Source organism: Anomaloglossus baeobatrachus, chromosome 2, assembly GCF_048569485.1.
Source record: "Anomaloglossus baeobatrachus isolate aAnoBae1 chromosome 2, aAnoBae1.hap1, whole genome shotgun sequence".
Classification (NCBI taxonomy): Eukaryota; Metazoa; Chordata; class Amphibia; order Anura; family Aromobatidae; genus Anomaloglossus; species Anomaloglossus baeobatrachus.
In genome coordinates this window covers 179,024,934-179,039,216 of record NC_134354.1, presented here as the reverse complement: position 1 = coordinate 179,039,216, position 14,283 = coordinate 179,024,934, and the positions used below count along the sequence as shown (strand labels likewise).

Genomic DNA, 14,283 nt, shown 5'->3' with positions numbered 1-14,283 from the left:
ACAGTGATTGTGTAAAAAGCAGTTACAAGACTACAGTATGCCCAGAGGCTACTGCACTTTTGGGCCACTGAACCAGTGTGTAGCCTTGGAGCACAATTGTCCGAACTTTCTCTCCTCCCCTCTGATGAATATGTTTAATATCAGTTCAATAGCTGGAATCACCATTGAATTCTATGCTAACTTAATTTTTAAAAAAGCACTCCCATAAAAGTTTTGATAATCTTAATATATTGCAATCACCATATTATAGAGCAGTGTGTACTTTCAGTTGCTAATTTTGCCTTTCTACCCAGTAAATTCTTTTCTTTTCTCTGCTCTATGTAGAAACAGATAGTTTCTTGTCCCTGAATAAATCTTTTCCTTGTTCAACTCCTAACCCAGTTTCTTCGCTCTCCCCCCTGCCAGGGATTTTGCAGTGACTCATGCAGGAAAAAACGACTTCCTGATTCTACATACAGCTTAGAAGAATTCAGCAAATCAAATGATGTCACAGACCTAATGGAAAAGAGAAGAATTAACTGTGTAGAAGGGTAAAATGAGCAATTGTAACTACACAGTGCCAAATAATTGGATAGCTGCAATATAATAAAAACTTTGATGGGAGTGCTTCTTTAATAATCACCCCCAGTTGTGGCCATATGCATCAAGATGGTTTCATTTAACGGTAAGCTCACTTAAAGAGTTTTTAAGCTGCATAATTACTGACTGAATTGTTCTAAAGGGAAATCCCAGCATATTACAGTAGCCAGCTTTGTCATTACCAAATGTCATTGACATGCTGCAGGGAAAAAAAAAAAAAGTATAAATTGGCATGAAGCGCTGATACCGTATTTTCCAGCATATAAGGCGCCTTTTTAACCCCCTGAAAATCTTCTCAGGGGTCGTCTCATATGCTGGGTGTCATCTTATACAGCGGTGCACGGTACTGTCATGGCTTTACTGCAGTTGTTTACAGACAATAAATATTCTCACCTATCCTTCGTTCCCGCGGTGCCTCCAGCTACTCCTTGCAGTCTGCAGGCACACAGACCCCTCCGTGATAGCGTCTGGTGCACAGAGCGGCCACTGCAGGATGTCGTCTTGGTTTTACTGCAGTTGAATGCTTTGTGGCGCCACAAAGATTTCAACTGCTGCAAAGCGCTGACGGCAGCGGTAACCCTGTACACCGGACCGATCATGGAGGGGTCTATGTGCCTGCGGTCCAAAAGAAGAACTCCTCCATGATAGCGTCCAATACTCAGGGCCGCGGCTGCTGTCAGTGCACCGGACGCTATCACGGAGGGGTCTGTGTGCCTGTGGTCTGCAAGAAACAGCTGGAGGCACTGCGGGAATGGAGGAGAGGTGAGAATATCTTTTATTGTGTGCAAACAATGGCATAATAGAGGACAAGAAGGTGACCAGTAGGAGAACATAACTAAACAATAGGCTCATTACTGCAGGGGACATTACAAAACAATTGGGTCATTACTGCAGGGGATATTACTAAACAATGGGCACATTATTACCGGGGACGTTACTAAACAATGGGCACATTACTGTAGGGGACGTTACTAAACAATGGGCACATTACTGCAGGGACATTACTAAACAATTGGCTCATTACTCTGGTCAGCTTATACTCGAGTATATACGATATATCTGAAACTCCATTTTAAAAGTGGAAAAGTTGGGGGTCGTCTTATACGTCCAGTCGTCTGATACGCCGGAAAATACAGTATATGCTGACAATTTTTCACTGCAGATTTTACATTCTATGTTCGTTCTGAGAACTGCAAGAATCCACTGCAAAAAATAAAACTAACACCAAAGAAATCCATTGCATATTTTTTCTATTGCAAATTACGTCCTATGTGGACTTGCTCTTTGGCTACATTCCCATGTCAGTATTTGACTGTCTGTAATCCCTGAATCAATCATGGGTCTCATGACTACAACTGTCTCATATATGCTTATAAGTCCATTAGTTTAGATTAGTGCTTAGCTCTTATATAGTGGTCATTACATGGACCTTGAAACACTTGAAATGTGAATGCAACCTAAAGAGGTTTTCCTCAATTAGCAGCTACTTTGGCACTAATCCAGGAATTGGGAATTCGAGTCCCTAGTAGTAGTGATTAGTAGGGGTCCTAGCAGTGGGATAATATAATTGATACTTTGAGGCGGTATTTACAATGTCAACATTGTCTCAAAAGATGCGAAAAGGAATGAATGTATGCACAGCAATGTCAAAACAACTTGTTCCATCTTTTGTCACTTCTTCTGGCTTCGAAAATCAAAAAACACCTAAAACCTGATAATTCTTCAGGTGGCTCCCGCTTGGAAGACGGCACTATTTTATATGCAGGATGTAAAAAACAAATATATGCAGCCGCCGTAAAAAGTCCGAAAATACGCTTTAGGTAAAACACCGCAATCCCAATCTGTCGAAAATCAACTGAATCTAGACAGAAAATAACTAAAGGCCGCTTTACACGCTACAACATATCTAACGATGTCGGCGGGGTCACGTCGTAAGTGACGCACATCCGGCATCGTTAGTGGTGTTGTAGCGTGTGACAACTACGTGCGACTGCGATTGAACGTAAAACTGTTAATCGTATACACGTCGTTAATTTACTAAAAATTGCACGTCGGGTTGTTCATTGTTCCCGAGGCAGCACACATCGCTGTGTGTGACACCCCGGGAACGATGTACAGATCTTACCTGTGTCCCGCCGGCAATGTGGAAGGAAGGAGGTGGGTGGGATGTTTACGCCCCGCTCATCTCCGCCCCTCCATTTCTATTGGCCGGCTGCCGTGTGACGCCGAACGTCCCTCCCACTCCAGGAAGTGGATGTTCGCCGCCCACATCGAGGTCGTATGGAAGGTAAGTACGTGTGACAGCAAAAAATCGTTTGTGCGACACGGTCAACAAATTGAACGTGCCGCACATACGATGGGGGCGTGTCACATCGCATACGATATCGTATGCTTAATTGAAAGGTGTAAAGCCTGCTTTACTAAAGTAAAGTCAAGGTAAAATGGAGATCTGAAGCTCTCTTTCAGAAAAATATACTACCGACAAAAAAATTTAAAAAAATATTTTTAATGCTGCCCATATGGCCCTTGCCTAGAACTTTGCCAACCTCGAATTTAAAGAAATATAAGCACTCCCGGTAGGCTTCAACGCCCTCAACAGAAAGTGAAAAAACACAAGAGCACAATATCCATTTACTGAACGGTTTTATTGCCTTTTTAAGAAAAAATCTTGTAAAATATAAATACAAAGGCAGGTGGTTTACTTACAAAGTTTAAACACGGATCTGAAAACATTGCACACACATCTCAGGAAATTTGAGTCTATATACAAATCATCTGAATCGCAACACTTTAATGTACAGCTTTAATATTATACAAGCGAAAAAATAGCTCAAAGTCTTTGTCTTTAAATTAGAGCATAAAACGTCTGAACGTATGTATAGATTTATACATGTATACAGGCGTGTGCACACACTCATATAGAAATGCACATATATATGCATATATATATATATATATACACACACGCATAAGCACACACTCAATTTAAGTGTGAAAACTAAAATTTTTGAGATTTTTTTTTTTCTTTTAAATTAGATTACAAAACTTCAAACACCTTTCTATGGATATTTATATATTTATATGTGCAGAATTTGACTTATATTACAAAATGTGGATCATATCCAACGTTATTTACCAAAAAAACTGGTAATTTTTTGTAAACATAAAAATGTCATGAAGTGCTGCTCCTTTTTGTCCATATGACTTTTTCTCTATTTAAATACAAATTATAAAGTATTTCTCGTGCCTTCAGTGCTTTACGAAAAAAGTCTTAATTCAGAAAAATGTATCATAAAATAAAGTGTTACAATTAAAAACAAAAGCATTATCTCTCCCGAAGAACAAGTGTACTGAACTTTTCAGGACTTTATAAATCTATTTAAGTTTTCTTGGAAAAAAAAAAAGGAAAAAAAAAACAAAAACCAACCCCATAAATGGAGATTTATATAATATATATATATATATATTTATAGATATATATAATTTTTACACCAGTATTCATAGAATAGTGTTTCTCTCTATATCACATATTCACAAAATAGAAATTATTTTACAGAATTGGCTTTTTAACAACTGGCATAAGACGTGTCTCCTTCGGGATCCAACCACTCAATGGAAGATCCGAGTAAAGTCTGTAGTTCACTTGTAATCTCCACGAGCTCCAGCATGTCTTTGCTCTCTGGATTGAAGCGTTCGAGATCTTCGGGAGAAGAAAAGAGCTGGCTGAGTGATACTTGCTTGTAGAATTCTGTTCCTGAAACACTGACTATTTCCAGGTGAGGATGCTCGCTGATGAAGGACTGGGAGGACATCTTTAGCTGTTTGGTGACATCTGACAGAAGCAACCAATTCCTGGGCCTAAAATGGGAAATAAGAAACTGTTATAAATATTTCTATTAACTGCAATCTTCACCTTTCATATGGGTCTTATATGGGCGGTAAGACAGGGGCCATCTTGAAAATGTCGGCGGTGTGGTCTTCAAAAAACGGCGCCCGGAGTAAGCTCAAGATCTCATCTGCGCATGCGCCGCCTCCGAGCCATTGAGATCCCAGCAGCAGTCTTAAGGAAGGTGGCACGTGCGCAGATGAGACCTCAGCTCGTCATTCAGCCAATAGCTCAATCTGCGCACACGCTGATTACGGGTGCCAATTGTTTGAAGCCCGCACTGCCGACAGTTTTTGGATGTTCCTGCCACACAGCACCCGCAATAGGCATCCAAGACACCTGCCGCACCGCCTGCAGCATCACCCTGCTCCAGCACCGCCCCTGCCTCCTGTGACCCCTGTCCACCAACGCTGCCGCCCCCTCCCAGTAGGACACTATCGGATTATAAGACGGACCCCGTATTTATTTATTTTTTTTATTTTTTTTTTTCTGCACCGCACCTAAAAGTCAGCTGCTCAAAAGCGCAGCGGAAAAGCTCCGTTCTGAAGCGCATGGTGCCGGCAGAGAACGTGCGCTCTGCATGCTGCCTCTCCCTATAGACAGCATGCAAACCGCACGGAAGAAGTGACATGTCACTTCTTAGAACGCAGCGATTCGGGCAGCAGCCGAAGCGCTGTGCTCTAATACGCCATGTGCGCCCGTCTCATGCACAATCTCCATAGACTGTGCAGGGGACGCAGAACGCATGCAGTTACGCTGCGCTGCAGATCGCAGCGTAACTGCATGTAATACGCACACGTGCGCACATAGCCTAAATTTGGGATGTGCTTTATAATCCGAAGCATCTTATAAAATGAAAAATACGGTATTTGTATTGTGGCTTTGTACATTTGTGCTATATGGTAAACAGCATCGATGATCAGAGGCATGAAAAGCCGGCCACCTGAGTTTGCCCCTTCAATCCCAGTCATCAATGCCGGGATATAAAGAAGGACAAATGGGAACAAAGATGATACGGACCAGAAGTGATATACTTGGCTCAATATATAACAGACTCCACCTCATCATGAGAAAAAATAACCCTGCCCAATTATAAATTTGGACATGGATATCTCTACAGGACTCAGGCTCCTATGAAGAATGCTTTTGAAGGCTAAACAAGTGAGCATAACAGGACTCAATGACAGTTTCTGCTCAGATGACCCTTCTTGGCTCTGTTGAATGTCTGAGAGGGATCAGAAGGGAGAAGAATACGTCACAGTCTATTTAAAGCCCCTGGTCACAAGTTTGGGAGCTTGCTTTGCTAGAGCAATTTTCCCTGATAGTTCAGTATTATTAGCACTTATTAAAGGAAATCTGTCAGCAGGTTTTTACTATGTAATCTGAGTGAAGTATGGTGTAGGGGCGGAGAGGCTGATCCCAGTGATGAGTTACTTACTAGGTTGTGTTCTGCTGTTACTTAAAATGCAGTGTTTTATCAGCAGGCGGTTATCACTATTGGACTAGCTGTCTCATGCCTTCTGGTCCAAACCCATTTCCATCACTGATTAGCAGCATCCGGTCAATATAGCGTGGACACAGAAAGCCACCAATCAGTGGTGTGAGCAGGGTTATAGCTAGAACTGCAGCAGAGAAAACGGATTCTGTCACAACTGCTGCACCCAGTAAACTAAGTGATACATTGCTGGAATCAGGGTCTCTGTCCCTACCTCATGCTGCTGTCAGATTACATAGCAAAAACCTGCTGGCAGATTCCCTTGAAAGATATCCTGAATACCTTGTACTAGTGACATAATTCCTTAAAAACAATCAAAAGCATTTAAAGCAAAAATAGGTCATGTAAAACGTAATAACATGATAACTTACCCCTGTGAGAGAGACACCTGCACATTATAGCAAGGAAGAAGAGGGTTCTCTGAGAATTCAAACTCAAAAGCGTCCACACAACCGTCATCTTCATCCTCCTCGGGACCTGGCGGATTTGCCAAAATGTCAAATCCACTTTCATCCTTTGAATCTGCAGAAAGACAAATATTAATAAGATTTAATGCCTCATTTTTTTTATTTCTAAAGGGTTAAACCTTAAAGAGAACCTGTCCGTTGTCTAAAAATAAACATTTTTTTTTACCTGGTATAAATGCGGCTTGTTCTCCTGAATATTTTTTTTCCTGCTTCCTGAATTTTTTTTTCCTGATATATTGCCCGCTCTTGTATGTAAATCTAATCTTGTTAGCCAAGGAGGAGTGATCCTAGACCTTTCTCTATGAAAGTCTTGTTAAGGATCACACCCCTTTGGCTAACAAGACTAGACTTACAAGGCTATATCTCAGGAATGGAGAGGAGCAGTAACACATTAAAAAATGTCAGAGTCAAGGAAACAGTGGCATTTAGACTAGGGAGCAAAAAACCCCATTAATGGCAAGTGACGGATTCTGTGAATTACTGTGAATTACTGCGATCATGATACACAATAAATATAGATGTAGTTATTTCATAGTAATTAAAATAGTTTCTTTTTAGAGATGAGTGAGCAGTACCATGCTCGGGAGCTTGGTACTCGTAACAAGCAACTGGACGCTCAGACAGGCACGACCTGAGTACCCGAGTTTAGGGAAAGTAAATGGGGAACTGGAACTAGTATTTTCTGAAAAGTCGCGCTCGTCCAACTGCTAGTTACGAGTAACGAGAACCCGAGCATGGCAGTGCTCCCTCATCACTAGTTACGAGTATCGCGTACTCGAGCATGGTAGTGCTCCCTTATCACTAGTTACGAGTAACGAGAACCCGAGCATGGCAGTGCTCCCTCATCACTAGTTACGAGTATCGCGTACTCGAGCATGGTAGTGCTCCCTTATCACTAGTTACGAGTATCGCATACCCAAGCATGGCAGTGCTCGCTCATCACTATTTATGAGTATCGCGTACCCGAGCATGGTAGTGCTCGCTCATCACTAGTTATGTTCTCTAAGAGCAGCCAATAAGCCATCTGCCTAATAGATATTCATGCTGACAACACTATACGTATAGACTCCGCAGGTTTCTCTCCTCAGTTTCCTGTGTAATGCACTGACTGATGTGACTTTAGGATATAATTGTATATTACACAACTGCCAGCACCTGTCAAGCCACCGGTTTCTGGTCACGAGACAGCTAGATCTTTCCATTAGTCACTTTCATTAGATGACAGCTCATTTCCAGCAATGTGTCTTATGATCTGCTCGTAAGGAACTTTTCTGGTCGTCTAATTAACAAGGTATAATAATGATTCTCACCACAGACGGAACTGCCGTAGAAATCCCACGAGAGTCCAGGGTCATCTCCACTCCGACCTTGTAAATCTGTTAAGTATTCTAGAGGAGGGGGAGGGGAATAGAAGACGTTAGGACACACATAATATTAGGCTGGATATCACAAATTATGACAATAAGAAAATATCATTTACGTACAAGACTGACACTGCCTCCGTCTTTCGTACGGACACATTTACTACTCGAGACTAACAGACGATCAAGGATTTTCATTGAGGTTTGTCTACTGTACTGTTGCATTCAGTAGGACAGATGCTCAGCGCAGTTGTGTGACCGGCTGTTCACGTATGAAGCGAGCTCAGGAGCTGAACCTTCTCCATACCAGGCAGACACCGGCTATGTTACCTATCCGAGATCTGCCTGTAACAGGAATGACTAGATCCATCTCCGATCGCTGCAGCTTAGCCAACTGAATGCCCGTCTCCATCTCTGACATTGACGGTGTGCGCTGGCACCACATCCCATCGGCCCCCTGTGCCGTAATTGCAGGGTACAGATAGGCTAGAATGGCTGTATGGGGCCTGCTACATGCCCTCATAATTTCCGTTTTGATCCTCCTATGAAATTCAGACACAAGCTAAGCTTCATAAGGGGTCTACAAATCAAACAATTGCAAGTTCAAGTTTCTGAGGAAAAAATAAAACAAAAACTGTAAAAGAAAATATAAAACAATAAAAAATATTGAAAAGCTTAAAATATCATATGTCCTCCTCTGCAAAAATGAATAAAAAAAATATGGTATGGCGGCATCCATAAAGATCTATGAAAATGTAATATTTAAACTGTATGGAATGCTGAAAAGGAAAAAAAATATCGGAATGCTAGAATTGCCATTTATCGGTCACTGCTACACACCAGAAAGTGCAATATAAAAAAATTATGAGGTCACAAATACCCCAAATCAGTATCACTGTAATCATCAACTTAGGGCGCAAAGAACAAAGCCCTCAGACATTTCCATCCAAGGAAATTTGCAAAAAAAAAAAATATTGGGGGGGTGGGGGGACACAAACTTGGTATTGCCGAACTTGTACTGACCTAGCGAATTAGACTACCATGATTGTTATCACATAGTGAAGGCCGTAAAAAAGAGAATTTTGTTTACTTACCGTAAATTCTTTTTCTTATAGTTCCGACATGGGAGACCCAGACCATGGGTGTATAGCTTCTGCCTCCGGAGGACACACAAAGTACTACACTAAAAGTGTAGCTCCTCCCTCCGAGCATATACACCCCCCGGATGACAAATCCACCCAGTTTAGTGCAAAAGCTGAAGGAGGACATCCACCCATAAGTAGAGATAGAGTAAAACCCGGAATAACCGGAACCTCTGTCTACAACAACAGCCGGTGAAAAACACACGGAACAAGAAAACTGGCAACAGGGAGGGTGCTGGGTCTCCCATGTCGGAACTATAAGAAAAAGAATTTACGGTAAGTAAACAAAATTCTCTTTTTCTTCATCGTTCCTTATGGGAGACCCAGACCATGGGACGTCTCAAAGCAGTCCATGGGTGGGAAATAAACAGAAACTGAGAAGTAGGCAAAACCTAACTTCACAAATGGGCGACAGCCGCCCGAAGGATGCGTCTGCCCAAGCTCGCATCTGCCGAAGCATGAGCATGCACTTGGTAGTGCTTCGAAAAGGTGTGCAGACTAGACCAAGTGGCAGCCTGACAGACCTGCTGAGCCGTAGCCTGGTGCCTGAAAACCTAAGAGGCACCGACAGCTCTGGTCGAGTGCGCCTTAATCCCTGGCGGGGGAGGCACCTGAGAACATTGGTAGGCATCGGATATGGCCGACCTAATCCAACGAGCTAGGGTCGGTTTAGAAGCCGAGAGAACCTTGCGCTGACCTGTGGTCAGCACAAAAAGAGAGGTGCACCGCCTAAGAACAGCGGTGCGTGACACATAGATCCGGAGCATCCGCACCAAATCTAAAGCATGCAACGCTTTCTCAAAGCGATGCACAGGGGCAGAACAAAGGGAAGACAATGAAATGTCCTGGATAAGGTGGAAAGGAGACACCACCTTAGGGAGAAAGCCCTGAGTCGGACGGAGAACCACCTTGTCTTGGTGAAAAAACCAAAAAGGGTGACTCCGAAGAGAGCCCAGTCAAATCAGAGACTCTCCTGAGAGAAGTTATGGCCACCAGAAAGACCACTTTCTGTGAAAGATGAAACAACGAAACCTCCCTAAAAGGCTCAAAGGGGGGGTTTCTGTAAGGCCGTGAGGACCAGATTAAGGTCCCAGGGATCCAGAGGCCGCCGGTAAGGCGGAATGATGTGAGATGCGCCCTGCATGAAGGTGCGCACCTGGGCCAGTCGGGCGATACGCCGCTGGAACAACACTGACAGAGCCGAGACCTGTCCCTTGAGGGAATTGAGGGACAGTCCTAGCTGCAGACTGGACTGTAGAAAGGACAGGATGGTCGGCAAGGAAAACGGCCAAGGAGCATGGCCGGAAGAGCGACACCAGGACAGGAAAATTCTCCAAGTCCTGTGGTAAATCCTGGCCGAGGAAGACTTCCGAGCCTGAGTCATAGTGGAGATGACCTCGGAAGGAATGCCTGAAGCCGTAAGGATTCAGGGCTCAAGAGCCACGCCGTCAATCTGAGAGCCGCAGAATTCTGGCGGAAAACGGACCCTGTGAGAGAAGGTATGGGCGGTCCGGGAGATGCCACGGCACCTCTACGGACAGACGGAGCAGGTCTGGGAACCAAGCTCGCCTGGGCCAGTCTGGGGCGATGAGTACGACCCGACGGCCCTCCATTCTGATCTTGCGCAGGACTCTGGGCAAGAGAGCTAGAGGGGGAAACACGCAGGCCAGACGGAACTGGGACCAATCCTGAACCAGCACGTCCGCCGCCAAGGCCTGAGGATCGTGGGAGCGAGCCACGTAAACCGGGACCTTGTTGTCGTGCCGGGATGCCATTAGATCCACTTCCGGAGTGCCCCACTTGCGACAGATTGACCGGAACACTGCCGGATGCAGGGCCCACTCGCCGCTGTCCACGGTTTGACGGCTAGATAATCTGCCTCCCAGTTTTCTACGCCTGGGATGTGGACTGCGGATATGGTGGACTTGGAGTCCTTCATCCACTGAAGGATACGTTGAACTTCCAACATTGCTAGGCAGCTGCAAGTCCCACCCTGGTGATTGATGTAGGCAACTGCTGTCGCGTTGCCTGACTGGACTCGAATGTGCTTGCCCGCCGACAGGTGGAGAAAAGCTACGAGAGCTAGGAGCACAGCTCTGATTTCCAGCACATTGATCGAGAGGGCTGATTTGGACGGAGTCCAAGTGCCCTGTGCTCGGTGGTGGAGAAACACTGCTCCCCAGCCGGATAGACTGGCATCCGTGGTGAGAATCACCCAGGACGGGGCCAGAAAGGAGCGTCCCTGGGACAGAGAGAGGGGCCGAAGCCACCACTAAAGAGAGCTCCTGGACTGTGGCCACAGAGCCACCAGCCTGTGCAAGGAAGAGGTCCGCTTGTCCCAACAGCGGAGAATGTCCAGCTGCAGGGGACGCAGATGGAACTGGCAAAGGGAACCGCTTCCATTGACGCCACCATCTGACCCAGCACCTGCATGAGGTGCCTGATGGAATGACGGCGGAGCCTCAGCAGAGAGCGAACCGCCAGATGAAGGGACTGCTGTTTGACTAAGGGCAGCTTCACAAGGGCCAGCAGAGTCTTGAATTGCATCCCTAGGTACGTAAGTTCCTGGGTCGAGGTCAGAGTGGACTTGCAAGCGTGGCGAGAGTGAGCGAGACACTCCGCTGAAAGTCTGCACTGGATGAAGCCTTGCTAGAAGGTCGTCCAGGTAAGGAATCACTGCCGATCCCTGGAGGTGCAGAACCGCAGCCACTGCTGCCATGACCTTGGTGAATACACGAGGGGCCGTGGCTAACCCGAAGGGGAGAGCCACGAATTGGAAATGTTCCTCTCCGATTACAAAACGTAGCCAACGCTGGTGTGAAACTGCGATTGGCACATGCGGATAGACATCTCTGATGTCGATGGATGCTAAGCAATCTCCTTGGGTCATTGACTGATCGCAAAGATTCCATGCAAAAATGCCGCACCTGAACATGCTTGTTGAGAAGCTTGAGATCCAGGTCGGAAGGCACAGTCCTTTTCGGGGACTAGGAAGAGATTTGAGTAGAAATCTCAGAACCATTCCCAGTCGGGAACTGGTACAATTACTCCACTGGCCTGCAAGAATGCCACGGCCTGTGAGAAGGCGGCGGCCTTGGAGCAGGGGGGAGTTGACAGAAAAAATCTGTTTGGCGGGCTGGATAGAATTCTATTCTGTAGCCGTGGGAGATGGTAACCCACACCCACTGATCGAAGACGTGTTGAAACCACACGTCGCCCAAGTGGGTGAGCCTGCCACCGATCAAGGACGTTGCTGGCGCGGCCAGATAATCAAGAGGAGGCTGCCTTGGTGGCAGCAGCTCCTGCGGACTTCTGAGGACGCGGCTTCATGCGCCAGTTGGTTTACGGACTGAGTTAGTGGACGAGGCTGAGGGCTTAGAGGACGACCAGTTAGAGGAACGAAAGGAACGAAACCTCGACTGGTTCCTGCCCTGGACAGGTTTCCTGGGTTTGTGGCATGGAAGTACTCTTCCTGCCAAAAGCTTCCTTAATAATTTCATCCAGTTGATCACCGAATAGACTGGTCCCAGCAAAAGGGAGCCCAGCAAGGAACTTCTTAAGAAGCATCTGCCTTCCACTCTCGAAGCCACAGGAGCCTGCGGATAGCGAGGGAAGTAGCCGAGGCCACCGCAGTGCGGTGACAGTCTCCAGCATGGCAGACATGGCATAGGATGAAAAGACTGGAGCCTGGAAGTTAAGGAAACCATTTCGGGCATAAAGTCCCTGGTGAGGGAATGCATCTCCTCCAGAGAAGCAGAGATGGCTTTGAGAGCCCGCACTGCTGCAAAAGATGGGGAGAACGAGGCCCCTGCCGCCTCATATATAGATTTGGCCAGAAGGTCAACCTGGCGGACAGTGGGATCCTTAGAGAGGTGCCGTCAGCCATTGATACAACTGTCCTGGCTGAAAGTCTAGACACCGGAGGGTCCACCCTTGGTGAATGAGCCCACTCCTTGACCACCTCTGGTGGAAGGGAGAAACAGTCATCAGAACCACGCTTTGGGAAGCGTCTGTCAGGACAGGCTCTGGGCTTGGTCACAGTGGCCTGAAAAACTGGAGTGGTTAAGGAACACACTCCTTGTTCTCTTAAGGTATACTGATGCCTTTCTGCCAGAGGGGGATGCTCCCCTGATACAGGCGGATTGAGGTCCAGTACAAATATAATGGACGCAATCAAATCATTAGCATCTGCGTCACCTTCGGACAGATCAATACATGAAGTAGCGTCCGAGCCCCTATTAAAGGCATCCTCCTCGTCCTGCGAGTCCGCTCGTAAATCAGAGCTGCGGGACGAGGAAGGAAAGGGGACCCTGCGTTTCCATTTTAAGAGGACGGGGACTGAGACCAGAAGAACAATCCTCTGTGAGCTTTGCTGAGCGAGCCGTAGCAGCAGAAGCGCCCTGAGAAGGGGGCTGATGCATGCTCAGCAGTGTCCGGGACAGCTGTCCCCTGGAGAGAGGGATTCTACCCAAACCGGGGGTTCAGCCACCGGAGCCAGAGCAGCTGGAAGGACCACTGATGAGCTTCCAGGCTGAGGGACCACTATGTTAGAGCAAGCATCACAATGTGGTTATGTGCTCGGTACAGGCAGTACGAGTCTACATGCAGTGCATATTAAGAACAGCCTTGCAGCCTTGCTCTGATGTGAGACATGCTGCAGAAGTGGGGGCTCTGTCCAGAATGACCCCCAGCAGAGTATATAAACAGTGTATATAAGCAGGTCCACAACCGGAGGTTGTGGCTTGCCAGACCGTTTAACATAGAGACATCTCTGTGCCCTCCAGATCCCCCAGCCCAGGCCCCCATTTGTCACAATGTGGTTATGCAGACATTGAGAACGCTGAAAAAATGGCGCCGGAGCGAGGAGAGGGGGCGGGGCCTACTCAGAGCGAGATCCGGAGGGCAAATGAGGCATACAGGGGAGGGAATCTTTCCTCAGTGAGGAGTGTCCGTTCCCTGTGCTGCACAGCCGCTGGGCGGAGCCGCACTGTGCCTCTGCATGACTGACATGCAGGGGCAGTGAAACCGAAAGTAGGCCGCAACTGAAGCCGGGGCCTAGATTTTTCCATGCGGCCAGCGTGCAGGCACCATCGGCGCGGTTCTCCAGTGAAAACTGGAGAACTGTCCGGAAATGTTAACACAGTCATATAACACACTCTCCCCAATATATAAAGTACAAGGGACCCCTGGAAAGACCACTTTTTGTGGTAATAACGTCTCAGTACTTAGCTTGTGAGACGCAGGTGCCAGGTCCCTGGGGGATGAGCGCTCCGTCCGGCAGGATCCTGAAAGGGCTGCGGATGGAGACCGGTCTCCTGCAAAGCAGTGAGAACCGTGATGGCTCCCACTTCAA

General features: G+C 46.5%; 1 protein-coding gene across 5 annotated transcripts in view; it reads right to left on the bottom strand.

Moving 5' to 3' along the window:
* Positions 1 to 3,211: 3,211 nt before the first annotated feature.
* BCOR (BCL6 corepressor) overlaps positions 3,212 to 14,283 on the bottom strand; it is a 213,949-nt gene continuing 202,877 nt past the window's right edge. For all 5 annotated transcript variants that reach the window (XM_075335504.1, XM_075335501.1, XM_075335505.1 and 2 more), the window contains 3 exons: positions 7,738 to 7,815; positions 6,332 to 6,482; positions 3,212 to 4,437 (listed from right to left, as the gene is read on the bottom strand). In XM_075335504.1, the coding sequence (XP_075191619.1) occupies positions 4,146 to 4,437; positions 6,332 to 6,482; positions 7,738 to 7,815 (521 nt within the window). In that variant the 3' untranslated portion in view covers positions 3,212 to 4,145. The remainder of the gene's footprint in view (positions 4,438 to 6,331; positions 6,483 to 7,737; positions 7,816 to 14,283) is intronic.